This window comes from Anser anser, assembly GCF_964211835.1.
Source record: "Anser anser genome assembly, chromosome: 21".
NCBI lineage: Eukaryota > Metazoa > Chordata > Aves > Anseriformes > Anatidae > Anser > Anser anser.
Window position 1 is genome coordinate 9,298,751 of NC_139742.1, and position 26,682 is coordinate 9,325,432.

The 26,682-nt window shown below is 48.9% G+C and overlaps 1 protein-coding gene and 1 long non-coding RNA gene across 4 annotated transcripts in view; both read left to right on the forward strand.

Annotated features, from left to right (window-relative positions):
- Positions 1-562: 562 nt before the first annotated feature.
- Positions 563-16,186, forward strand: LOC310884829. Its single transcript, XR_014574427.1, has 2 exons — positions 563-602; positions 14,808-16,186. It is a non-coding gene; the product is annotated as an uncharacterized lncRNA (long non-coding RNA).
- A 3,495-nt stretch (positions 16,187-19,681) lies between these two features.
- The window catches only part of COL5A1 (collagen type V alpha 1 chain), a 152,197-nt gene continuing 145,196 nt past the window's right edge, over positions 19,682-26,682 (forward strand). The window contains exon 1 of one of the 3 annotated variants that reach the window (XM_083807304.1): positions 19,682-20,027. In XM_083807304.1, the coding sequence (XP_083663430.1) occupies positions 19,940-20,027 (88 nt within the window). In that variant the 5' untranslated portion in view covers positions 19,682-19,939. The remainder of the gene's footprint in view (positions 20,028-26,682) is intronic. The other 2 variants (XM_083807306.1, XM_083807305.1) reach the window with 2 other exon arrangements.

Sequence of the window (26,682 nt, forward strand, 5' to 3'; positions counted from 1 at the left end):
TTGTGTCCCTGAGGTGGGAATTAGCCACCAACTGACCCCGCTGCTCTCACTGGCACAGGATCTTTGTGGGATCAGTCACTTTTATGCCCCACCAGGAGCCCTGCAGCAGAACGTCTGCTTGCCTGCACCAGGGCAGTGGGGGCAGACCCCGCTACGTGTTGTCCCGTCATGCCAGCAGAGCCCAGCTCCGCTCTGCCAAGGCTCTGAACTCCACCGAGATAGGGCTGGTAGGACAGGAAGGGAAGGTTTGCAGGAAACACCGTGGAAGAACCAAGCTCAGGGGGGAAAGAGAAGGAGGAAAAAAAAAAAAAGAAAGAAAACAAGCAGCAGGAGGATGAAGTTTCACATTAGGGAGGGCTGAGGTACCAGCTGAGCCCAGTTCTGGGTGATTGAGCAAGGCAGGAGCGGGTTTTATTAGGAGCTGAAGGTACAAACCCTTTCCTTTGTCTTCCTGGGGTGGTGCTGGGGCAGGGCTGAGCTGGAGGATGGACACCAAGAGAAGGCTTCCCCTGGGCCCTGCTCCTGGAGGACATCGCTCGTCTTTTGCGCTTGCTCACCCAGGGAACACCTTCAGGAAACTGTTCCTCTGCAGACAGTGAAAGGTGGGAAACGCTCTGAGAGCTCCATGTAAAACTTGGTCTGGTTTGGGGGATCCAGGGGACCTGTCCTGGTGTGCAGGAGGCTGTGGGCACAGCTGCATGGGGAGGACCTGCCCAGCTTGGAGTGAAGGCACAGGGAATGTTTTCTTACAGAGATTTCATCTACTCCTTGTGTGCTCATCTTAAAAATAAAAAAAAGCCCGTATGGTTTTGATGTGGGCTAGGCTGGATATTGTGGGTAATGACAGGCTGAAGTCCCTAAATAGCTGTGTAGGAACAGCTGGCTGAATATTATAGCTTGAATAAGACCAAGTCTGCTACTGGGTGATCTAGAAATTACAGACGTACCCCTGCATGCCTACAGAGAGACCGAGCGAGAGAAGGAAGCTTAAAAAAAAAAAGTGCTATTTATGTGCGTGAGCCTGGTATGATAGAGAGGCATTCATTTCAGTACACTTAATATGTAGAATATTTGTATTACTGTAGTACCCCAGTAACAGACTGGTATGTTATTTTGTGTAGGGTGAAAAGCTATGAACCTAAAAGGCCCTCCCTTCCCCTCCCTCGTGACCCACGGGGGGGATGCTCCCTGGGCCCCCCTGCTTTTTTGGGAGGTTTCTGTCCCCTTGTTCTGGGAGCACAGGCTGTTGTTAGCTGGAAAACATTAACTTCTACTGAAGTGAGGCTTGATTTAAAGGACAACCTTTCTAGGAGTGAGAAGCAGCTTTGCAAATATATTAATGAGCTTTCCAAGGGCTTGGCTTTATGTTCTCCTTACTACTGATAGCAAAGGCGGCATGGTATCTTGGGTTGTGATATTTATTGCTTGCAGCTTAGTTTGATTCACTTGAACCTGAATTTCCAAGCCACATTAAAGTCAAGGGGTGTGAATCCACTTAAATTGAAACCAAATGACAGCTGGCTGGGATCCCTGGGAAGGGAAGCTGTGGAGCAATGCATGCTTCCCACTGAAGCTGATGGGGAAAGTGATTTTATACCTTTGTCAGAGGGAGAACTCCCATTAGCTGCTGGTGGCAAAATCAAGTTTCCAATTACAGTATATATCCAGTGCCTGTGCTTGTAAGCTTTGTGTGTGTGCGCATGGGGACCTGAAATGATGAAAGCTCATCTGAAGCCTCAGCCTTGGAAGCTGATGCAGGTTGCTTAGGTCCAGGCTGAGCTGCTGTGGGGATATTCATGAGGAGAAGAGACAGTTTTCAGCCTAGATAATTAAAAAGTAATTTGACATAACCACAGAATAGCATTCCAGGGACTAGAGGCACCATGTCTTCTTCCTCATTAATTAAAGATAATCCAAAATTACTGTTTTTAATTACTTGCAGAGAAGGGCTTAGTAGCTCTAACATGATGCAGTGTTTGAAGCTGAAAAATTCCTCAAGTCCCAGGACAGTGTGAACCAGCATCCCCTTGCAGTGCCACGAAAAGTAAATATCTTTATGAACAATTAAGATGTGTAATTCTGAGTTACTGAGGAGACGGGTTGGGGTGCCCGCAGTATCAGGATGTTCTGCAGCTCTGCTGGTGCTGAGACCCTCGAAGGGTTAGTTTGCTTTCTTCTCAAGTGTCTTGTGTTCTTAATCCATGTTGAATTAGTTCCAGCTATTAGCAATAATTGCTAGCTTCCCCATGAAGATGAGCTGAGTACTGCAGAGCTGATAGGTACAAGTTTATCCACAAATGGTCTTTAGGTGTCTCCATGTCCTTCTGTTGATGTGCAGGTGAGAAACTCTCATTATTTCATGCTATTTCTAAGTGCATATTGAGGAGCACTAATGCAGTGTTTGCACTGAGGCACCCCAATGCAGAAATGCTTGGTTCAATCTAATTTTTTGCAGCTGTGTGCTTAAATTTCGAGCTTACCATGAGCATTTTTCCTCCTCATCCAGATCACAGCAGGAACTAATCTTTTACCTGCTGGTCCTCAGCTGTCATCCATTTGCAGATTGAGTCAAAGCAGACTTGGAGGAAAGATATGGAAAAAGAGGGGATAGTGTCTCTGACCTCTGGGCAGTGTTGCCAGTCCCAGAGATGGCCTGGGGATGGTGGTGGGTGCCTGCTGGAGAGCCAGAGAGCTGGGGGTGGTGGGGCTGGCACTGGTGTGTGCTGGGGTAAAAAGGAAATAAGGTGGCACTACTTGCAGTCTGTGACATTATTTGCCAAACAGGCCCCCTGAAAATGGTGCTAAAAGCCTGGGGAATATAACTGGGAAGTTGTGTGGGGGAGTCTGAAGCTGGTGGAAAATATGCAGTTAAAAGCACTTTCTGAAGTACTGCTGAAAAGGTGAGAATTGAGCTCTTATGGGGTGCAGCTGCTGCTTGTCAGGCCCTGGGGTGTGTGGTGCTGGGCCTGAAGCTGGGCTCTGCCCCCCTGTCCCCCCCCACTGGGGGCTGGGTGGTCCTCATCCAGGAGCAGGGAGGGGGGAAGGTGGGAGGAAGAGCTGCTTTCCATCCCAAATCCTGTTCAGGGTGTGATCTTATCCTTTTTGTCTCTACTCCCAATTCCCTGTAAAATGGGAATGAGGATTTTTGTTCTGTGTTTTTTTTATGGGGCTATCATTTTCTTTCAAACAAAGCCTTTGGGTTCAGGTCTGGTCCCATAAGACATACTTGAGGTCATGCCATACAGCCCAGCTGGGCTCGTCTACTCTCCTGTGGTGTTCCCTCTCCATTTTATAGATTGCTTATAACCTTGTGGCTCCTGAGCTCATATGTTCCTATTGAGCTGCTTCACACTAAATCATCATTAACCATTACCGCTCTTCCTTAGCTTTTTACTCTGATTTCATGCTGAAATAATTCTTTAATCCCCTTTTGGAATTATCTGAGCTTTCTGTAAATCTGGCATTGTGATGCCGTAATTTAAGAAAGGGGTATGGGGAGGCACAGAAGATGGCACAAACACTGTGCAGTTCATCTCACTGCAGCAAGCTAAATGCATGCTTGCTGCACAAGAGATCAGACTGATACGTTCATTTCAGAGCCAAGATGTGGGGATGCTTGTGCTGCATGCTACGCAGAATTCAACAGAGCAGAGAGGGCTTAAAGCTCCCCCAATCACTCCCTGCCTACGACAAACCGTGCCATCGCGCTGCTGCAAGGCAGGAGCCACATACACTGTCTAGCCTATATAAAAAGGGAAAAAGTACGAGCATGGCTTTGAAAAACCATTTATAGTTCCCACTGCAGCTTGCATAAGTGTCACCTCGCAGTGTCTAGCCAGGAGACAACTGTCTGTAGCTGTGAGCCCAAAACCTGGGGCAGCTCCTGAGCCGTGCTGGTGGCAAACAGCCCTGTGCGCTCACAGCCTTGGAGCTGGGCTCTCCCTGCATCAGCTCTTTCCATCGTGTGGAGGAGCCTGGGATGCAAGTCCTCCTTCTCCAGTGAGAGCAGCAACAAAAGTCACTCTTTAGCCCCTGCCAGCTAAATGGAAGAACTAATCAATCTGTCCTGCTCTGCTTGTTTAATGTTCCTCTTCTGCAGAGAAGTGAGACAGTTACTTACACTTTCCAATATGTTGGGACAGTCTTTTGGCCTGAAAATGCTCCAGAATAATGAAAAAGTCTATTTACAGTAGCAAAAGCTCAGTCTGCTCCCTCCTGGGATTAATTTACTACACTGGGATTTCTGAGAAGACTGTTTTCTGTCTCAAAACTAAGAGTGGCTTGGCAGCTGCTTATTAATGCCAGGTATTAAGCTTTCTCAAAGGTACCATGTGATTTATTTCTTAAAGAATTTTGTGAACTTTTTTGAAGGGGAAGGGGGAAAATAAAAACCTTTCCTCCCGTGGTGACAGGAGCGTGGTAATGCTGCTCTTGGACCACGGATGCATTTGAGGGAGGAGGAGAGCCCTGCTGGAGCTGCAGGCGGCGCTTGCACAAGGGGCAGGCTGCAGTGGGGCTGCCCCAATCCCCCTTGCCCCAGGGCTGCTGGTGTTCCCAGGGATGGGGAAGGGCTCAATCCCATCACTGCAGCAGCAGGCCAGGCAAACACAGCCCAAATACAGCCCTATCCTGGGGCTGGAGCGAGTGCATCCACTGTAATCGCCTCACTTTGCAGGGCCTGATGGCTGGTCCCTGTTTCAGGGAGCCAGGTTTGGACAAGGAACTGCTGGGACAATCTCCTGAGCTTAAACTGCCGTTTCAGCTTCCAGCTTTGCGTGGTTTTCAGCTGTAGTTGTGCGATTGCTCCTGCAAAATATTGTTTGCATTGCTGTGCGTTTGGGTGTGCAGAAATGCTGCTGCTGTGGAAGCTGGTTTAAGAGCAGTGGGACCCAGTAAGGTGCTCGTGTCCCGGGGGAGCTGTGCTGGAAACACCCCAGGAGGGCTGGAGCTGCCCTGTGTTGAGGCTGCTGAATACTGGGCAGCAGCAGATGGATTATTGGCAATGAGTTTTGCACTCTGCTGTCTGATGTTGTGGTGGGTAAGTGAAGAGGACAGCACTGCGAGCACCAGACATCCTGTTATCTGGGGCTGGCTAAATCCACACCTTCTGGGGACTGGCTAAATCCCCACCTTCTGGAGGCTGCTGTGTTTATTACAGCTATGGTTTTGCTTTGCTGTTTTGCTGTGGAGGAGTACGCGGGGAGGTTTTGACACTTGATACAGTTTGCCTGCCCATTGTAGTGCTGTATCTCTGCTGCCCTGATCAGTGGGATATACTTATTTCTTCTGAAAATCGGTGCCTGGAGCAGTGCCATAGGGGAGGGCTCTTCTCTGGGTGGTGGTGGGGGTGCGCTGCCCCTTCCCACCCCTCAGACTCAGTACAGCCCTAGCATGGGGAGCAGGGACTTTACCTATTGCAGGTCCATCCCCTGCTGTGGCATACTGGGGTTTATTTGCCCATGTGAAAAATGAACAAACCCAAGTGCTATGCTGAGAGGAGTACAAAGGAAACGGGTTTTGTCTTCCTGCATTCCTCTCACCCCGAACGCAGACTCTGGCCTTTCCCTCCTTGGCTCCCCAGCCCCGTGCCTCCACGCACATGCTATCTTGCCAGTGCATTTACATTCTTTGAGCCGAAATCTGACTCGGAGCTCCCGCCGCAGCTTCGATTCACAAAATTCCAGGCTCACGTCACCGGAGTCAGTTCAGAAAATCAAAGCACAGAAGAAATGGAAAAGCCAGCTGTGTGTTGTAGTAGAAGTGCTGGGAGGCTGCTGTTCCAGGTCACAACTGTCATTTCACTTCTGTCTCGGGATGCCAGTTGGTGTGCAGCAGTCCCGGAGCTATACGAAGGGGTTACAGGTTTGTTCGTTGCAGCCTATAGATTCTATAGCAAGACAGCTGATTTTCCATTACTGAGAGCCTCTGGACCCCAGAGGGTCCCTGAAGGCAATTATTCCTAAGGCTGACCAGCTCATAAATTTCACATTTCATTAAATTGGTTGCTCTTGTTTTAAAAAACAACATCCCAGCTGTTCCTCGTGTCCACCTCAGGCCTAACAAGGAGGGAAAAAGCAAGATTTGTCCAACAGTCTCCAGGACTGTAGCTTTTTCCATGCGATACCTTCTCATGCATTAAAGGTCTGCTAGACTCGTTACGATGTCTTTGAGCTGCGAGATGTTTGGCAAGAAGAAATCCCTTTTTCTCTTGCGTCAAGAGAAAGCCATGGTATGTATGAGAAATGCAAATAGCTTGGCTAATTTGGGAAGGCAGTGGGGAAGATTATGGCCCGTGTCCCGCAGAGTGGGGTTGCGCCTTGGCCTCGGCTCCTCGTGCGGCGTGGGTTGTCAGCTGGAGCTGCACTGCTGTCTAACCTCTGGACGGGATAAGTGATGAACACAGCAAAGCCAAAAGCAATTCAGCTCCTAGGAGGCAGCTGATATACTGCGACATTCTTTTTCTTGCAGGAGATTTATTTTCCTTACCAGATAGCCTCAAAATTCTCCTGTTGAACTCTTTCCTGGATGTGAAAGAAATCCTTGTATTTGCTCACACGTTGATGCACTCTGCCTGCTTGCTAGAACCTCTTGCACTTCCAAATTTGTTTACAGAATTTAAGTAGGCTGAGGAGAACAAGCATTTGTGGTGGCACTTGCCTCTTCTGTCTGCCTTTCACTGAAGCGTAGCAGCGGTCTTGTCTGTCACCTCTAAATACCGAGGTTTTTTGTACGGGTTCCAGTGTGTGCAGGTTGGCTGCAGTGTAACCATGCATAAACCAGACATGATGGTGAAAAATCTGTGGCAGGGATGTTCAGAGAATTCTCAAAAGCCACAGAAAGCTGGAATTTTGCTTCCTGTCTGCTAACAATGCCCATAGATTATCTCCTGTTCACATTACTGTGCTTTAAAAGAGACAGGAGCGATGGCTGTAGCTCTCCTCATCCCCAGGGCTATCGATGCCAGCCCAGCATGCAGGGAACAAGGGAGCCCCTGTTTAACCTCATAATGTTAACTGCATAGCCAGCGAGGGGATGAATAACCCCGTAGAGCTAAATGCCTTTCAGCTTAAGCACAATGATGAAAATGTGCTTTATCGTGGAGCCTTTGGTGTGCCTGCGAGAGGAGTGATGTTCCCACCTGGTGCTGGGGGGGGTTAAACAGAGCCTTGGGAGGGAAGGGTGTCCTTGCTAGGAGGAGAGGATATTATGATGGCCAGAGCACTCTTGTTTGCTCGCCTTGCCTCTCCCAGGACTGCCTGCAAGGAGGTAAATCACTGAGTGACAGCCCTCTGTTCTTCACGGCTTCGTCTTCAAATGGCAGTGCTCTCATTTCACACCTTCAGAGTTGCTGGGACAAATTCTGCATCTAATCCGTCCAGGGTTTTTGTGTGAATAGCCAAACTTTCTCTTGATTTTTGCTGTGATGCCACCGCTGTTAAAGAAAATGCTGCCTCTTTTCTTCTTTTGTGTGTGTGTTTTGTGTGGGAATTGCCATCTGAGAGGATCTGCGTGTGAATTAACTTCTGTTATGCTTCGCTTTTTGACAAGCAAATGTTGATCTCCCTTCTGCTATTAAATGATACCTGGGCTGCCACAAGCTGAGTGGCTTCTGTGAGCAGAGATGCTCTGCGTCCCTGAAAGCTGAACTGTGAATTGCAAGATCGGATTCCTTCTGTGCTTGTGGGACTCCAGTAAATGAAAAGCCAGAGTAGGAAAAGAAGCGCACACAGCTCACCAAACTTTGTATATCAGAGTTGCTGCAACACTACAGACAAAAGCGTTTCCAGCCTGTCTGAAGAATTTGCTCAATGGTCCATGCATAATCTACAGAGTTGAGAAATACGGAGTCAGGTATTTAGGTACTCCTCTGGGGATGCAAAAATGCAGGTGCTGAAGAGGCCAGCATATGGCTTGATTAGGAAATGATGTAACTAGCACATCTGGGAGGTTCCTAATATTAGGACACTTCAGCTGCTATAAAGTATGTCAAAATCTAAACTTTCCGTGATGTGACTGAGCAGCTTGCAGTACCATACTGCACATGCACCCATAATTGACACATGCCTGTACCCTGGAATTAGTATTGAATTAAACCAGAGCATGTCACACCTGAAAAGAGCCACTTCTGACTTTCTCCCCTGCCCTGTCTCAAAGTAGATGAAATGAAAAATCACTTGAAGGATGTTATTAAGAGCTTTCTGAGAATTATGTTGATATGATTGCTTGTTTTGCTGTTGGCAAGCTTTGAATCTCCAGGGCTAGAACTTGTGGATGCTTATCATTTACCTTCTGCAGCTGGGGAAGCCAGGTTTAAATCCCTGCTCCAGAACAGGCAGGCAGTAGGTCTCAAAACAAATCTGACATTGGTTTTCTCAGAGTAAGTGACTGATCCACCAAAGAGCCAGTTCTAGAGCTGGGAAATAATTTAGGCGTCCTCCCCAGGCCAGCAATTCAGTCGAGAGGTGCTTTCCTTCAGCTGTCGTGGCGGGCTACCAGCCCACAGGAGCCGTGTCTTGCTGCTGGAAGTGCTCGGCCCGGTCCCTGCTGATGTCTCCTAGTACCTGTTAGAGACTAGACTGCTTCCTGCTGCCTTGAGACAAATCAGCGGAGGGTGTGGGAGAACTGCTTGCTCGATGGGCCTGCCTCTGCTGCAGAGGCATTTTATGAGGAGCATGCAACTGGTGTTACCGGGACAGGTGCCGCTCCCGCCGGTTGCTCTGCGTTTCCTTTCCTTGTCTTCTGTGAACCTGATTTCCTCTGCTCACATCTGCTTTCCACACTTGCTGCCTCCTCTATTCCTCGATGCAGGTCAGAGCAGCTGTGCAGGGGCCCAAGTGCCTGCCCTGTCCATGGGGGCTGCCCAGCAGCATCACAGCCCCTCCAGAGTTGGGAACTGGGGGCTGCGATGCTGCTGCCGTGGCCTCAATGTGCAGGGGGGAGCCCACCTACAGGAGCACAACTCAGGCTTTCCGTGAATGTTTGTCTTTATTCAAATAGCAATCTCAGCACCTTATTGTGTGGAAAAAATGGTGAAGCAAAGAAACTTCATGGGGCAATGGGATTTCTTTGTCTGTGAGTAGTTTTGCTGATGTACTTGGGTGTAATTAGGCAGAGGTCAGGTGCGGGGGCTTTAAGGAGGAACTTAATTTTAAAATTTTTTGGAAGTTTTAAAGTTGGACTAACTGTTTGTAATCGTGTTCTTTTGACTGTCTGTCATATTATAGATGTTCTTGGAGAGCTGAGAGGAAAAGCAGCTTGCAAATTCATTAAGGAACTCTTCTGTGAACCTTGTGATTTCCAGTGGCATATCAAAAAAATCAGCTTAGAAAAGCAGCAAGTGTTTTAGGTGCCTGGCCAAGCAGCAAACATCCTCCAAGTCACTTATTGCTAATCAGAGGCAGGAAAAACTCTTGCAATGAAAAGTGAAGTTACTTGGAAGCTGGAATGCCCTTTCATTTGAACACAAAGTTTTTCATCTTTTTCTCTGTGAATTGGACACATCTGTCTTAATTATAAAGACTTAATATGTAAAAAATAAGGCATTTGGAGTAAAAGGTATTACCTTTCAGTGATGCCGCAGGAAGTGAATGCAGGAGTTAGCATGACCTGCAGTATCTGTAGCCATTTATTCCGGGGGACTGGACTTCTGCAAGGCTGCTCCAGAACCAGTGGGATGCAGAAGGGTCTTAAGGGCAAGGTAGCAATCATTTGTGGATTTTCTGACACTGCGGTGTCCATACTGCTGTTAGCTTCCTCCCAATATCTTTAAATGTCAAAAGAAATCTGAGTATCTGTTCCCTTTTGAGGGGAAAGTGCGGTCCCAGAGGTGTAAGAAACGCGAAGAAAACAAGAGATGAACACTTCCATGACATAATGTCAGGGATGTGACTTGCCAGTCCAAACTTGGCTGGCATATCGACGCAGTAAGCTGTATCCAGTAGGTAAGCAAATGGTGTCACCCTCTTCCCAGATCCCAAACAACCTCCTTAATGTGTAGGCAGCAGCCGCTGATCCTCATGGAACAAACATGTCCCCTTCCAGCAGGAGAGACAACACAGGGTCCTTTGATTCCTCCTAATTGCCTTTCAGTGTTTGTGGTCCAATTGTACAGTTTCTGCAGGAGTTCAGTAATTTTGGTTGCTGGCTTGCTCTCCTTGCTGACCTACAAATACCAGTTTTCAGGGAGAGATTTATGAGCAGCATAAAATTACCATCTTGTAAAAGCACAAATCATGGCTATAAATAGGGGTCTGGAATATGTGCCGGAGCCCCAAGGGAATAGTGGCTCTTGCTTTGTCTGCGCAGGATAGCCCTACTAACCCAGGTTAAGGAGCCCAGTGCTCTGAATCTTGTAAGCTGGCTCGGAGCCAGCCAACCTTCCCCTAATCCCCATCCTTGCGAGGATGGAAATAACATCTGGCCAGGCTGAGAGTGGTCAGGCTGTATAGGAACGGAGAGCTCTGAAAACCGAACCTCCTCAAGCCTCGTATGCATTTATCTTCCATTGCAGAACATTAGCAGGCAGAGTTTGTTTTCAGTGAGTTATTTAGCAGAGAGGGGGATTAAGCTGAGGGCTAGCATTGATTAACCCCTGCATGTTGAGTTGTTTAACAGCGTAATGGATTAGTCATGTTTGCTGGTGACCTTTGTCAAGTGAATCCTCTGTCAGAAGTCTCTGCTGTCTTTTTAAACATACAGATGCTTAAAAGCGGAGTCAATGGAAAAAATGTCCCTAAAGTGAGTAGCTGGCTTAGAGCATGGGACTGGGGAGGATAGTCCTGGAATTTCTGATTTTTGGTTTGGCACAGAGATAATGGGCACCCCACTTCTGCAGCTGGCTACTTCATGTTGCCCATCAAACGAATCAAAGTGCTTGTGGAGTTCTGTATAAGAGCCAGGCGTGAGGCAGAAGTTGTCGAAGTGGATGTGCATTGCTGGAAAAGGGCTGAATTTTCTGTGGGACTTGGAAGATTGTAGAATGAGAGTCCAGCTTGGGATAGGAGTTAATGTCACCCTGGAAATTAAATCACAGTCATGCTTGGTGATTAAGTAGTTGACTTTAAATAAAGGAAGGCATGGGGCAGAGGTGCTGTGAGCATAATTGTGTGAAGCTCCATTGCCTTTGAAGGAGCTACGTCAATTTAAATCCACTGAGCATCCGATCTAGATACGCATTTCTGCTGCTAAAGCCGGGATCGGGGGGAGGAAAAACTGCTCTGTGGGGCCAAACATGACCCCAAGATGAGCATGTGTAGGAGACTGAGGGGGAAAAAAGGTGGTGTCCCAAACCAGGAGAGGATGGGCCAGGGTGGTCCTGCCTGGGTCCCCGCAGCACCCCTAGCTGCAAGAGGACAGGGCGAGGGCTCCTCGTGGTACCCCAGGGCTATGGAGGGCCCTGACTCCGCTCAGCCTCGGGCCCAGTGGAATGTCTGGATGAGGGTTTCTCAGATCTTCCATTTCCTCAGCAGCGCCATGAAGCTGTTATACTTGACTTTACAAGCAAAATACCTTCCCGCTGCAGCCAGGAGTTTTCTGGGCTCATTTTGCTGTAGTACAAGTCAGGTCAAGAAGTTTGTTTGGTTTACTAAAGAAGATACTTCAGTTCAAACAAGACTTGATTCAGCGAAGCCCCATGGCCTCTGAAACTTGATCCCCTCTGGCCTCATGATTTATGAATACAAAGCTGGGGGGAAGTCTCGCTGGAAGAAAACAAGCTGTATGCAAAAAATAAAGGCATCGGAGCAGGTAGGTGTTAGGCACCCATCTGTGTGGAAGTGGCACACCCCGGAGGTGTCATGAGCTGTGAAGTGCTCTGCCCTCCTTGGGGGGATTTTCTTCTCTGGAGGCGAGCAGCTGAGCATGGTTTGGGGTAGAGGTGCCCTTTAGCAGAGGGTTTGGACTGGGGTCTTCTGTAGCCCTGTGCTTTTGTTTTGCACGAATGTGGACAGAAGTGGAAGGAGAATTAATCTGTAGCAGCACTGAGGTGGTTTGGTGGTGGTCGGAGGTGTGGGGCTGCACCAGGTGAGCAGCGATCAGGGCAGGACCCAGCCGTCTTCCAGCCTCCCCTCCTGTTTCTGAAGCGTCCTGCCAAATTCCTGTTGTGAGCAGCACTAAAAAAGACAAAACATCTGGTCCTCATCAGGACCACAAATTTCTATGCTAGCTTAATCTCCTCCCCCCAGTGTTAATTATACAGATACCGATGTGCTGATGTTTAGTTGTTGCCTATGTGCGTCGGATGCCTGTGGATGCTGGGGGCTCTGTGCGTGTCTGCAGAACCCCCAGCAAGCAGAGCGCTGCTTCCCAGGGCTGGCAAAACCACGGGGAGTGACGAAGCTGATTGCATCCTGCAAGATTTGCTGTGTCACTGTACCCAACATCTAACTCAGTTACAAACGGTAGGGCAAATATCAGGGTTCCTAGAGATCTCCCAGGTTGTTTGGGGACAGTGCTGCAAGTGAGAGGGAGATGCAAGTATGTGTGCACGTAGGTAGCTTGCTTGTTTTCTGAAAGTTATGGGTGGGTTGTAGCTCAGATGCAAAGCACAGCGGACCACAGCCTGTCTGCTACCTGTTCCCTGACTCAGTTTTGTGAGAATAGTTTTAACGCCCAAGGAAAGAACAACTAGGGTTGATACTCTGCTGTGGTCTCTCTTTCTGGATCAGACGCTCGAAGGGATGGGAAATGCTGGTGGAGTATTTTGCGTGTCCTGAAAATGGGTCCAAAATACCTTGGACTTGTACAGAAAGCTGTCTGAGGAAGAGACCAGCCAGCCTGAAATCTCAGATAAATGCAAGGGTTGGTAACAAATCCAGCAGCCTGTAGATGCTACAGAAAGACACCAGGCCTGGAACGTATCATCCCTCAAACCACCGGGTGTCTGCTGTAGGGAATATGGGGACTTGTGGGTGCTGCACCCTGGAGCCCAGCAGAAGTGAGGGGTCTGGCCCAGGTCTGGACCTTATTCCAGGCTGTCTGGCCTGCCCCAGTGCTGCCCAAACTGGAAAAATCATCAGTGCAAAGAGGGAGTAAAATACAGCAGGGACTTGTGGAAAGGTGCTGATGTGTCTGAAAAGGTGACTTACTGGAAACACTGAACAGACAGAAGTAAAAATTAGTCATGTTAGAGACCACTTGGTAGCTGGATAGGATTCCTTGAATGATTCATCCACAAAAATGACTGCTTTGCCTGACATTTTATTTCCCCTCTCTATTTAGAAAGTAGCTTAGACTTACCGAGACTGTGGCCCGTTGTCTGAATTGCTTTTTGATAGCTGGGTGGTGCGCATAGCATCCTCGTATTCTCATAATTTCTAAACCACTGCTTCAGCAAGGAGGGGAAAAGACAACAAAATTAAGGGCTTTGTCACTCCAGAAGCCCTCAGAGGAATGAACCTGTAATCTTGAGAAATCAAAGGGGAATCCAGGGAATGTTGCTTTGTGTCTTTAATGCAATAAAATTACAAATGGAAATAGTTGCCTGTAAATTGTGTCAGAGTTAATTGACAGAAATACTGGGGAAAAGCTCTGGATGGAAGTCTCCAGGTTTGAAGCTGCTCTGTTTCAGTGGAAGGACTAAAGAAAGGGACCATCAGCTGGTGCAACCGAAATGTGCTGGGATGCTTATGTCAGTTACTAGATGTGGATAGAGTAATTCATAAATGAATTCATAAATGATACCAATTTGGGGTGTGCTTGGACATGTAAAAAGTTCACTTTTTGTATTGCTACTGGTCATAGGGACAAAAATCTGTGATTTTTTTCACCATCTCACGTGTGGGGATAAACCTATCAAATGTCCTGTTTGTCCTAAGGAGAGCGTGCTAGATGTGAACAGGAGGGTCTGTCAGAGGGCCTGCCTGGTGCTTGCCAGCAAAGGTCGGTGTCTGAGGCAGGGGAAGGCTGAACCAGCTTGCGCTATGGTGGGAGCAGGAGCCCTGATTCTCAGCGCTGTGACCACGCTTTCTTGTGAAATTCACGCAAATATTTTCAGGATTACTGAAACACAGAAACCATCAGCGGAAAAGATCTCTGGTCATCCAACCCACTCACGGCAGAGCAGGGTTGTTCCCAGCCATGTATAGCTTTGTCCAGACTGATTTGATGTGACTCAGGCGATCAGATTTTTCGCCACTTCCTCTGGGAAGTCTGATCTTCCATGGCTGAGGAGACCTTGATGTAAGGATTATTTTCCCGGTATCTTAGACTGAATTTTGTGGTACTTAATTTCCATCCAGTAATCTCGTTGAAACCGTAAACTCTACCTGGTTGGTGTTGTGCCCTCCCATATGCATAAGCAGCAGACTCAGGTGGCACAGACTGAGAACCTTGTCACTTTTTGGGATTACAGAGCTCTGGAACTGCTGTAATACAGGGGAAAAAAGGTAGCTTTAGAAATCTCTGCAGAGCAGAGATGTGAGCGTGGATTGCCATGCTTATAAAATCTATTCCACATACTGTAGGTTAAAATTTACAACTTCCAATTTCTTATGCAGTTTGATATCCCCAAATTTCCAGCAATTCATTTCAGGTGCAGGATTTTCCCTGGGTAGGATTCCAGCACATCTTTAGGCGAGAGTTCTTGAAGAATCTTACTGTTGCTCGTTGTGGTAGGGGAAAATGAAATGCAGACTTCTACTTCGTGCAACATGAAAGCTTGCTTGTACTTAGAAATCCCCGGTTTTGGTATTCAGTAATATCAAATAACTGCATGGACAAAAATAGCATGGTTGAACACATGAAGAAGCAGGTAAGGAGGGAGGACGTGATGTGATCACAGTTGACATCTGTCCTGATTGGCATTGCAGGTAATCTGAGGTAGCAAGGAGGAGAAGCACCTCACTTGTAGAAAATGGGCTATACCATCAAAACTGCTCATCTGCATTCCTGGAATAGCAATGAGAAACCCAACAATTGCTGGAAGAAGTGATCCTGGCAGGTGGTGGGTAAGGCAAACTTGTGACCACCATTAAATTACAAGAAGTGGAGGTACATGAAATGCGAGCTGTCACCTACTTGTTTGACTCCTGTCAATCCCTTTTCATCCCAGAGGAAAATTCTAAAGCCTTTCTTATGGACAGGCTTGAAAAGAAACACCGCAGTGGCCTAAATGGGAATATTCCTAGCAGGCGCACGAGCCTGGCCCCTGAAGCCAAATGTCATGGGAATTCTGGACCCACGTGGAAGCCTTGTGGTTAGGGCTCACCTTTAATCTTCAGACATGATTACGATGGGCAAACTAGAGCTCAGAAATTAACTCTGCAGTCCTGTATTCAACAAAGCCTTCTTTGGGGTCAGTGAGAGTGAGTAATTTAGGAGTATCTTCATTTTTGACCCTTGGGAAGATGACAGGGTAACTCATAGGTCCTCGTGAAGTTAGTGTGCAGCCTCAGGGCTTAACATAATGCTTTCTGTAGCACCAAGGATTATCTGCCTGCAGTCTAGACAGATTATATAGGGTTTAGCCTGGGCCATTGACCGCAGATCATAGGGCATTTGGAAATAAAACCGATATGGAAAGCGACTAGCAGCTCTCCTGCTGGTCTTCCAGCCTGGCACTGGGCATGAAGAGAGGAAGCAGACTGAAAGGTGAAGGTGAACTGAGTTCATCCTCCTCAGTGGGCACAGCGGTGTGATTTCTGCCCTTCTGTGCTTAATATCAATGCAGTTCAAACACACACAAGGCTTGGAGCTAACACCAAACTCAGGAGAAGGCAACAACACTGGAAAAAGAGGAGGAGTGGAAAGTCTGTTCTCTTTATAATGCTATTTCCTCTATTAAACAAACCTCTTTGACTACGAAGCATTTAAACATACAAAAAAACAAGCCCCACCTTGTGCTGGCTGCTCTTTTCACTGATGGGGCTTGTCCTGGTGCCACCTCATGGCAAAAATCAGATTTAATTTCCACCAGAGCAGCTGAAGCCTGGACGAGCAGTCTGTCCAGCTCCCAGTGCTGGAGCTGTTTTGTAAAGGAATTGGCCTGCAAAGCCAAAACAGGTGTTTAACCACCAGAGTCATGTTCTTATTTTTGTTCTGAGACAAGATTTAACTGTAGGAAGAATTCACATTAATTAATTTTGTAGCTGCTATCGGAACATAAAGCTCTTCTGAATGGTGTTTCACCTGTAGATAGGTGGATAGTTTTTTTCAAATCTCTTAATTCAAAATGTTTCAGCACTAAGCTTGTGTTTTTTTAAGTCTTAAATTGAATTTAAGGAATCCTTTCTATGGTAACAGGTGGGAGATCATAGGTCAGGATTATGACTTCAGCATAAAGCAGTTCGTAAAGGTTGGGTTGGGGTAGGGATGTGTTTTATCTTTACGAAGAGTAAGGGCAGGTTGTAAGATCAGGAATAAAGGAGGAAAACTTTTTACAGATTATGCTCTTCATGAATAGCATTTCCAATCGTTGCTGATAGCAGTTGTCTTCCTGGATTATTTATGCAACAGCTCAAGCAATTCTAAGAAAGCTTCATTTTCAATCTGCTCTCATCAGGTGTTCATAGGGTTTATCTGGTTATGAGTAAAATCTAGTGTTTTTCTGATTATCCCAATATTTACTTTCAAACTAGAGAATGCCTTTGAGTTTTTTGGCTGAATGCTCTTGTTTCATAGTATATAAATGACTGCCAATTTCTGTTACCTGTGTATCTTGAGTCTTTTAAAGCTCACCAGTGTCTCCCATCCTATAGACAATAGCAGAGCTCAAGGTGCACGTAGTCTTTAATACTTTTATTTAAAAAAAATATATATATCTCCTGTTCCTTAAAGACCTTTGGCCTTCTGCCCCTGCTGCAATCTATTCTTTTGGCTATTGAGATGTTACCCCAACTGGCTGCTGGAGGGATTCGGAGTTGGCGCGAACCACCCCAACTCGTGTAAGCCTACTTGGAGCCCGCAGCAGCAGATAGATGATCCAGCCTGCTCCAGCTCGGAGGCTGGCTCTTTAAACTTGGCATGCAAATGCTGGAATTTTCCAGTTTGCTCTTACAAGCTTAATTCTGTGTTTCTCTGCTATTGTCGAGGAGGGGCCAACAGGTCTGTGCAAGCTTCTAAATCACCTGGAAAGCAACTGGAGGCTGACTTGGACTGCTCAGCACAACTCCCTACGCCAGGTTCTCAGCTGCTGTGTAAAGCAAAGTGGCTTTGCATCTGCTGAGGGCATAGGTTTGGGTGTTCTGGCTTTTGCTTCGGGAGCCCTTGGAGTATGGGTGGTAGATGAACACTGTACTGCTCCGACCTGCTTTTATTTCCTCGTCTGCTGTGCTTTCAATGCAGTAGATATCCCCCTCCTATTGCCGTACGCCTCCGAAAGGGAAGGCGACCTCAACGCTTTGAGTGTTCAGGTGGCAACGGGATTTTCACCTGCAGCTGGAGAAGACAAAAAGGGTCTCATCCCAAAACAATGAGCTGCTTGTATGGTCAGAAATGCCAGCAACATCTGGGGTGAGCAGATAAAGGGTCCTGGCGCTTGTGTGGCTGAGGCTGAAATCAACCACGGCCTCTGTCACCGAGGCTGCCAGTACCTTGCGAGGGCTCTCCAGCTTCTGGGCATCCATAGAAATATTGTGGATGAAATCACTGATTTGTTTTGCTATCACAACAAGTGTTATTGGGGAGGTGTCTCTGCAACCTGCAGGCTTTGCTGGTCCTTTTAGCTGCCGTAGGTCCTTATCTGTACACCTGAGGCTCTCTCCATGTGACTGAAGGGGAGAGCGAACATCTCCCTCTGTGACGAGGTGTTTGAGTTGTGGAGTAGCTGCTCTGCTCCATGCCAGAGGCACCTGTGAGCCTGTGGGAAGGACAGTGAGTATTTGGGTATGCTGGAGCAGGAGGTGCAGTGGTGATGGATGCTGCCCTGGTGTTTGCAGGGAAGCACAGGTGTTACTCGTACCAAAAGAACTTGCCTCCGGGCTCCTCCTGGATACAGAGCCCAACTTAATTTGTCTCGCCAGCCTCCAGTCATCTGGTTCCTAATGAAAGGTGGGTACTGGAAGAGGCTTTCATCTGAAATGTGCCCGGGAGTGCCACTGGCACCGTACTCGCCCTGCGCGTGGCTGCAGCCAGCACGTGTGAGCTGCGTGCCTCCTCCAGCTCCTGGCTCGGGCGTGCAGCCAGCGTGTGCCTCCCCTGCCTCCGGTGAGCAGCTCCATCAGCAAACAGCCTCCCGTGTGTAGCTCAGGCTGAGGCTTTTCCAGTTTTGCACGAAGGCTGGTAGGAGGGGAGGGCATCCCAACAGGTTGAGGTGAGGGGAAATGCTTCCTGCGTCTTTTTCCATGGGACCATGAGATAGCCCCTTTAGGCTCCAAGCTGAGCGCGCTGGCAGCGCCTGTTTTTCCTTTGCTCCCTTGTACGGATCTGGTGGGATTTGGCCTCTTGTGTTTTTGGGTTTTTGATGTGCCAGCTGAGAGCGATTACCTGCCCAAGGAGCTTCTGGCAGCTCCAAGATCAATGCTGAGCAAATAGCTCAGTGTAACCCCTGTTGTACTGAGCCTTCCATCAGATGTCCCAAAGCAGGGACAAGGATGAGTGACCCCAAATCATGTGTTGTCCACCTGATTGTTGATAAACAGAAATGGCCACTGACTGTCCTGTTTCTTGCAGTGCTGAGTGCTAAACCCTTGGATGAGGAGGCAGGGTGCCAAGTCTAGGTGACAGCGTAGGTTGTCCCCTATGGACAGTAAAGGGCCTCAAGGTGCTGCTCTGCGAGGGCTGGGATGCTTCGGTGAGGTTTAGGGCATGAATCTATAAGAGAAATCACTGCTCCTTGAAATTTGGTGACCCCAGAGACTGAAGTCACAGGACTAGAGACTCTTCACCTGGGTGGGTGCTAGCAGTGGGCATCGTTCAGGTCAGCAATGGCAGCAAGTATCGGTGCTAGCGAGCACCCTCAGAGACCTTTAGTTAAGGGGAAGGCCGTGTCTGCTTGTTTTTTTCCCTGTCTGATCTGGGGCTTGCAGGCGGACTGCAGCGCTGTGTGCCCCTGGCCCTACAGCGCGAGGTCCAGGCTCTGCCAGGACCCCGGGGCCTGAGGGGTGGATGTGGAGTCTGCTTGGGTGCTGGGGTGTCGCTGGTGGTGTGTGTCCCTTGGCGTTTGTCACTTAATGGTGTGTGTCCCTTGGCGTTTGTCACTGGTGGTGTGTCCCTAGGCGTTTTTCATTTCATGGTCCGTGTCCCTTGCACCATCCCTCGGTGTTTATCGCTGATGGTGCAAGGGACACGCACCGTCCCTTGCAGTTTGGCACTCATGGTGCATGTCCCTTGCTGTTTGCCCCCGGGTGCAAGCAAGCAGCGCTCGCTAGCTCCACGAAAAGAGGAACAGGAGGAGCAGAGCAGCGCTGGGACTGGGGGGCGAGCAGCCCCGCTGCCTCTCCACCTCCCTCCTCGCAGCGCCAGCCTCCTTTTCACCAAATCCTTGCATTTTACCCCTTCCAAATCCCTCTCCCCGACAAGCCCAAGGCCTGGGGGGGTGCTGCTAGGAGCCACCCAGCCGTGCTGAGCCCCCCCCCTCCATGTCCCGGACTGGGGCCGGGCCGGGCTAGGGGGGCGGGCGGGGGGGCCGGGCCGGCCGGGGAGGGGGGGCTGCTCCGCCCGGCCCTGATTTGCTGCTCGGCTCCCAGATTGACAAACTCTTGCCTCGGGTTTAAAAGAAGAAAAGGGAAGGAGGGGAGGGGGGGGGAAGAGAAAAGAAAGTTTTGCGCCGCAGGAGCGAGGCAGGGGCCGGGGGCCAGCGCGGTGGAGCGAGCGCGGCGGAGCCCCCGAGAGCTTTTCGCCCATCCCATGGCTTTATAGGGCGGCAGCTCTCCGGGGGGGGTGGGTTGGCGGGGGGGGGTCCGAGCTGCTTTTTTTATTTTTTTTTCTTCTGGCGTTTTTTTTTTTTCGCATTTTTTTTTTTCCCCCGAATTGTCCCGAGCTGGTGCCCCGTTTTTTGTGGACCATGGATACGCACACGCGGTGGAAAAGGCGCAGTTGGATACGGAGCTGGCTGCTGCTGCTGCTGGGTGCCGTGTCCCTCGGCCGGGCAGGTAAGAGGCAGGGGGAGACCCCCCCCCCAGGAACCCCCCCCCTTTAGGCTTTGGTGGGTGCCAGAAGCGAGCCGGGGCCGCTGCGCCCTGCGAGCGGGGCTTTTGTGCGGGGCGAAGCGCTCCTGGGCTGCATTCCGGGGGGGAAAAAAACCCTTCAGCTGCTCGAGTCTGAATGCCATTTGTCAGGGGGCCCGTAAAAGGGGAGGAAAAAAACCCTTAAAACAATAGTTTATTCGTCTTTCTTAAAGAGTCTGCCTGTTGCTTTTTTTTTGTGTGTGTGTGTCCCGGAGCAAAAAAAGCTGGGACGCGTTGGTGGAGGCTGCAGCTCTTTATATGGCCGGGCGTGTGGATGTGTGTGTAACCGAGCCTCTCTTCGTGCACAGCTCTCCTCCCCGAGGAGCAGAAACTTTTGTCCACAAGTAATCTGCTTTCCTCCCCCCGTACATCAAAGCACAGATCTCACGCACAAAAAAAGCTGTGCAGAAGTTCCTGCTCGGCTCCCCAAGGCGCGCTCTGCCCTCTCGCCTCGCCAGCCCAGGTTTTCTGGGTTTCTCCTTAAAATCGCTGCTCCTGAGCGGGGCAGGAGGAAGCGTAGTGAAGCTCCAGATGTGGAGCGGCACTGGGCGTGCAGCGAGAGCCGGGAACGTCACTTGGACGGCCGGGCAGACGCGGGGCTGAGCGCTCGGTTTCACCAAGCGAGCGCTCTGGTTTTGCAGAGCGCGTTTCCAGAGCTCTGCTTTCCAAATGTCTGCCGTCCCCAGGGTGGATGTGAAATGCCAGAGCAGGCTGGATGGAGACTTGTGGAGCCGCTCTAAGAGTTGCGCGTGCTCTCAGGGTGTTTGCTGAGGCTGTAGCAGGCACTTGGAGGTGTTGGTGCACCGAGCTCTTTTTGAACAGTACCGCGAGGGGAAGGCTAGCTTGTTGGCGAGGCTGCTTCGGAAATGTGAAAAGTTGGAGTTGTGCAGGGTAACTTGAGAAACGGGGTAGTACTCTGAAGAGCAAAGAGCTGAAAAGTCTGGGATTCAGCGTTCACGCTTGATACTTGCGTGCTTGCTGTCTTCCCTGGGAAGCCCAGGCAGTGGGGATGGCAGGGCTGGTTCTTAGGGTTAATGCTTGTGGGACTCTATATATAGCAGCGTGGCTGCAAACTAGAGCTTATGGGTTCCTAACATTTCCTTAAGAAAGCTGGCGTATGAGGAATGCTTTCATTGCTGGTTTGCTTGCAGAGTTTGAGCAAGATGGGGAAAATAAGTTGCTGGTCAATGAATAGAAATCACTGCCAGAAAAAGTTATCGGCAGTTAGACCTACTGCTGGAGTCTGTTTTACTGCAGAAGTGTCAGGCTGCTGGGGCAGTTCTTGCTGAGAATACTGGGGTGATGCTAGCTCCTCTTGATTCCCTTTTTGTGCAGCCAGCTTGTCTGGCCACCCTGACCTTGTGGCAATTGAAAATTGAACTACCCCCAGTCTCAACTATTTCAAAGGAGAGTTTACGAAGTTTTGTTTTCTTCTTTTGTCTGTGGCCGTACTGATGTTTCAGTGGTTTCAGAGCATCCTTAGACGTATTGCCTGTCAGCGAGTATCCTTCAGACAGTTTCAGCGTAGGACCCAGCTCCTTTTCAAGTTAGCAGGTAACTTTTCCGGCAGTACCGGGTCCAGCCCTGGGCGGCAGCTGCAGGAAGCAAAGCTCTGCTCTGGCTGGAGCTAACGATGTGCTGGGTGGCTGGCGAGCTGTTGGAGGGCCAGCTCCCTGCTCCAAGTAATGACTCTTGCAGTGAAAGCTTTGAGTTTTCTTAATGAGCCTCCTAATAGGGCATCAAATAATTTAAATGAGGGAGGAGTCAGATTTGGACTGTTGGTGGCATTGACTAATGCTTTTTATAGCTTTTTGATCTTTCCAAGTTTTCTTGGGTTTTATTTCAGCCCGGATTGTTTCAGTTTAGTTGGTTTCTGTGTATGGAGGGGCGAAACACTTCTGGGCTCATCCTTAGAAGCAGATCCATCAGGTATCCCCAAAGAAAGGGGGAAGAACCCAGGACAGAAGGCTTCCAGGGAAAATAGAGAAATCCCAGTGTCAGGAACGGCACGAACTGAACTGCCTCTGAACACTGCCCTTCCAGCTCACATTTTCCCATATTTTAACAGATGATGTCACGCAAATCTAACCCGCAAAGTTGGAGCCTGTCTATACTTTTACAAATGCCTATAAAGTTGAATTGTTTTTTTGGGTGAAAACTTCTGGAAGCAGCAGTTTCCTTTAGTGGTAGAGAAGTGTAATAATACATGGCATGCTCTTCAGAAGAAATAAAAATGCTGGAAATTATGAAGTATCCAGTTACCATCTGTTGCTTCTCCCCTTGGCTCTTCCCCAGTCATCCAGAATGAGCTAAAGAATAATCTTTATCCAGCCAGTTAGAAGTCCTTTTGTTTAATATTTTGCCAATTGAAAGCGTTGATATTGTTTTACAAGAAGAAATATGACTTTAAGCTTGGAATTGATGGCGACTCTGATTTCCAGTGTAAAACCTGGATTATGCTGTCAGCGTATTGCCAGTTTGGAACAGGGCTTTAAGTTAAAAGCAACCCAGCTGTCAGCCGTGCTCTGTCCAGGGGACGTGGTAGAGGCTTTCGGCTTAGGTAATTTATTATTCTTCCATGTAAGCTGGGGTCAAGATGAAAACCCTTTGCAGGCCCTTCCCTTAGAGGCAGTTCTTGAAGGCTGCTCTGGCGCTCGCCTCCCTGCAGTGCTGGATGCAGGAGCTGGTTCCTGACCCATGATCGAGGAGCTGGCTGTGCCGACTCCCATCAGGGCTAATGGGAACGCTGGCCCTGCGGTCCAAAGCACGGCTGCATTGCTTGGGCAACAGGTCATTGGGGATTGGGTCCCTTTTCATCTCTGGTCTTTAGGTTGTAGCTTTCTAAGGCAAAATCTGCTGAAGACTGCTGATCCTTTTTGATGTACAAAGAGCAATGATAGCGTGGACCTCCTGCCTGCTGGCATTGCTATGTCAGAATGCCGCTTCTGGATCCTGGCATATAAATGACTTTTTTAAAAGCAAGAGTAATCCAATAAACAGGACTTGTATTATTCCTAGTGTGTGAGGACATCCTGCCCTAGAACAAATAGGGGGGACCGCAAAAGGGATGTGCATCCTCTTAAATGAGTACTGTCCCCTGCCCCTTACTTTTTGTTGCTGAATGGGGATGGATTTCTCAGGTTCTTACAGTGTAAATAGGATTCCCCATTTTTTCTTGGTTAGTTGTAGCTGCATCATGTGTTGTGGGATGTGATATGTCCCACCTTTGGGGGTGATGCAGTACTGTGGTTCCTGCTCTGAACTCTGCCTCCTCTGCAGCGGGACAGTTGATGTGCGGGTGGAGGTGTGAGCCTGGGAGAGAGCTCTATCTGGTGTAAAAACTCCATGAGACAGTTGGAAGGCGATTAAGTTTAGTATATATTACACATTGTTCCTAAGTCTGTCTCCAGCTTGATCGTCTTATCCGTGCTCTGCTTAGTGCCTGGGCTGGCTGTTGGCAGCTCCTGAGGGAACTCGTCGAAGCGCCGTTGCTCGGTGTGGCAGCAGCGCTGTCTGTGATGCTCAGCATAGCAGTTCTAATTTTAAAGTACCATCTCTTTCCCTCAGAGCTCCAACACAAAAATATTTGCCACTGTCACAGGCCCACCATGTTAATGGCGTGGATGCCCTATCACCCCGGCAGTGTGTGCCGGACTGCTTTTCCTCTGCCAGTGGTGATGGAGTGAGGTCCCGGTGCTGTCTGTGCCTCAAAGCTCCCCATCTGTCCCGCCGCCTGGCTTCAGGGCATGGTTTCAGAGTATGTTCTCATAACTGCTTTGAATTAGATCTGTTCCTTAAGCCAAGACAAACTATTGCAGCAGATGCTAAAAAAGCAGAAGGCACTGCTGTGGCACATATCGCTAATGCAGAGGCGTTTTGGGAAGTACCATTTATAGTTGCATTTTTAGGTAATGTGAGTTTTGTCTGGACTTCAGAAATAAATCAGGGAATGCTTTCCAGGAAACCACTCCTCAGACTGAATTTTTCTTTGTCTGTAGCAGTAAAGCAAATCGGCAGTTGAATTGGAGTTACTTTTTGTACTCTTGTCTTATGACCTGATCCTTTAGGCTGCTATCTGGGTGCTGGGGGTGTGGTGTGGTGTGGGGAGCGCATTGCGGGGCTGCTCTCGGGCCAGGTGGAAGCTGCACGGCCAGCTGTACTGGGCAAACATGCAATTCCCAAACTTCAAAAACCGTGTATAGCAATACTGGGAATGCTTCCGTCGGAAGCAGGTGCATTCCGTTGGAAGCAGGTCGAAGATCAGGTGCTTTTTGGGCTGACAAAACCCTGTATGGGGCAGTTGGAGGAAGGAGCTGGTGTAGGTAGGGTGTGAGGTATCAGCGCGGTGCTGCTGTGGCTGCCTGGGGACGCAGCTGGAGGATGGAGGGACCTGGGAAGGGCTGGGGGCAAGGAGCTGAGCCCGGGGCTGTCGGACAGCAGCAGACGCTGCGGGTGCAGGGGGGGCTCTTGACCTTGAAGGGCTTTCAAAGGGTTGAGCTAAGAGGCTCGTTTCCTGCTTGGCACCTCTTTTAGAGATGGTTAGGATATGGTCTGTGTACGCTGGTTTGGGGGTAGAGGTGCCCAGCCCAAGTGATTTGGGAAGAACAAGTGCATTTTGAGCTCCTCCTGTTCTGCTACAGGGTGAATTGACTTTGAAGTGTAGCAGTCCCTATGACTGGAGAAATCCCCGCTGCATTGCATGTGCTGAAGTGCCAGACTTATGTTTGCATGCATGTGCCCATGTATGTGCTCACCCAGTTTGCTTAGCAGGAACCTTATCCTTAGGAAGCAGCTATTCTATAAAACTAAGGAAAAATCAGATTTGGATTTTGGTTGAAAACAGGATTGCTTCTCTCATGTGAAAACTTAGGAGAATGGAAATTCCAGTTTAAAACAAGATTATTTGGGAAGTACACCATGAATGAACCACAAGTTACACCTCAAACTCCATTCATGTGGAGGAATACTTTTTCCAGTGTAGACTTCCCCTCACGCCTGTAGGAAAGCCCTTACTCTGCAGGTCTGATACAGTGACTGAGGACACTCTGGGAATGCTGAGGCCTTTCAGTCATCCGCTGGAATTGGGTCAAGTTAAATATCTTCAGTATTTGCCCAACAGTAAGTGTCAGTGTCACCACAAAGGCATGCGCGCACAATTGTGCTTCCGCTGCTCGGCTTGATGATCTGCTGGGTTCCCTGAGCTATTGATGTTTGGAGCTGCTTTGGAATAGAATTGTTGTATGGAAGGCAACCATCTGAGTTGGATTCATGGCAGGTCTGTCCCGTACGAGCAGCAGGACCTGGAAGTGGCGCAGTGCTGGGACCCCCTGCCTGTCCCAATGTGGGGGTCCCCTTGGATCGGTGGTGGCTGGGGAAGCCCCAAGGGAGGACCCGTGCCACAAAAGGCACTGCTCCTGCTGCCTTCCGAACTTGATTTGTGCAGAGATGTGGACTTGGTTGTGTTCGTCTGGGTAAGGGCTGTTTAAAAAGTGCCTTTCTTGGCTCTTTTTTACTTGGATTTCTCTGATTACGACCCCACACCTTATTACAGAGCTGTCAGGAATAGCACTGTTTTTTATTCCTTGCTTTTGGGAGGGTGGCTTTCTGGAGAGGTTTTAGGAGACTTCAGGACAGTGAAACCTTCCAGATGAACGCTGTGCCTTCTGGAGAAAGCAGCGAGCCCCATGTCTGTAGCGGGATGCGGGGTGGTGCGCTGTGGCAAATGAGGGGGAGCTCAAGTGTGTTTGTGGGGCTTGGTTTGGCTCTGGGGAAAGCTCTGCCCCTTGTGCAGAGTTCAATTCTGTCAGGAGCTGCTTTGTGCCTGCGGAGCAGAACTGCTGGTGTGGCTTACCCAGAGTTTTAAGGCTCCTGACACCCATCCTTTAGCAGAAAATTACCTCGAAGACCAAGACACCAAGACTGCGGAGTAGGTTTTGGAGAATTAGAGTGTGGGGCTACTGCGTAAAACTATTTTTCTGGTGAGAGCTGAAACCTTCTGCAAACTGTAGGCTGCTTGGACCAGTGGCCACATCCAGAGGCTTGTTTCATTGCTAGACCTTTCATTGCAAACCTTTGACCAAGGTAAGCAGGGTGCTGTCCTCAGACCCTTAAGATCTTCTGCCTTCTGATGTTACCTGCTTTTTTCCCTCAGCTGTTTAGGCAATTTTCCTTCAGCTATTTAGGCAATGCTCCCCTCCTTTGCCCTCCTGTCTTGCTTGAGAGAAGTTGCTGGGACCCTTTTCCAGCTGCAGCTGTATATCAAAGCTTTTTATCCTTAGTAGCTCTGCTGAAGCTCATGTGGATATGTGCTGAGTTCGCAAACTGGCGGTTTTCCTTAAAATTGAAACCTTTGTGTGAAACAAACAAATCAAGAAAAACCCAATAATGGGAAGAATGACTAAAACCGGAAAAAAAAAGTTGAGACATGAAAGAATGGAAAAAATTGCTACAATCTCATGTTATGTGGAAAAAACTTAGGTTGGCAATGGGGTGTAATTAGCCACTGGGTTACTGTCGGCAGATTTCAAGGCTCTTGAAAAGAAGCCTAGCACTGAGTGAACCATCCAGATGATGCCGTGGT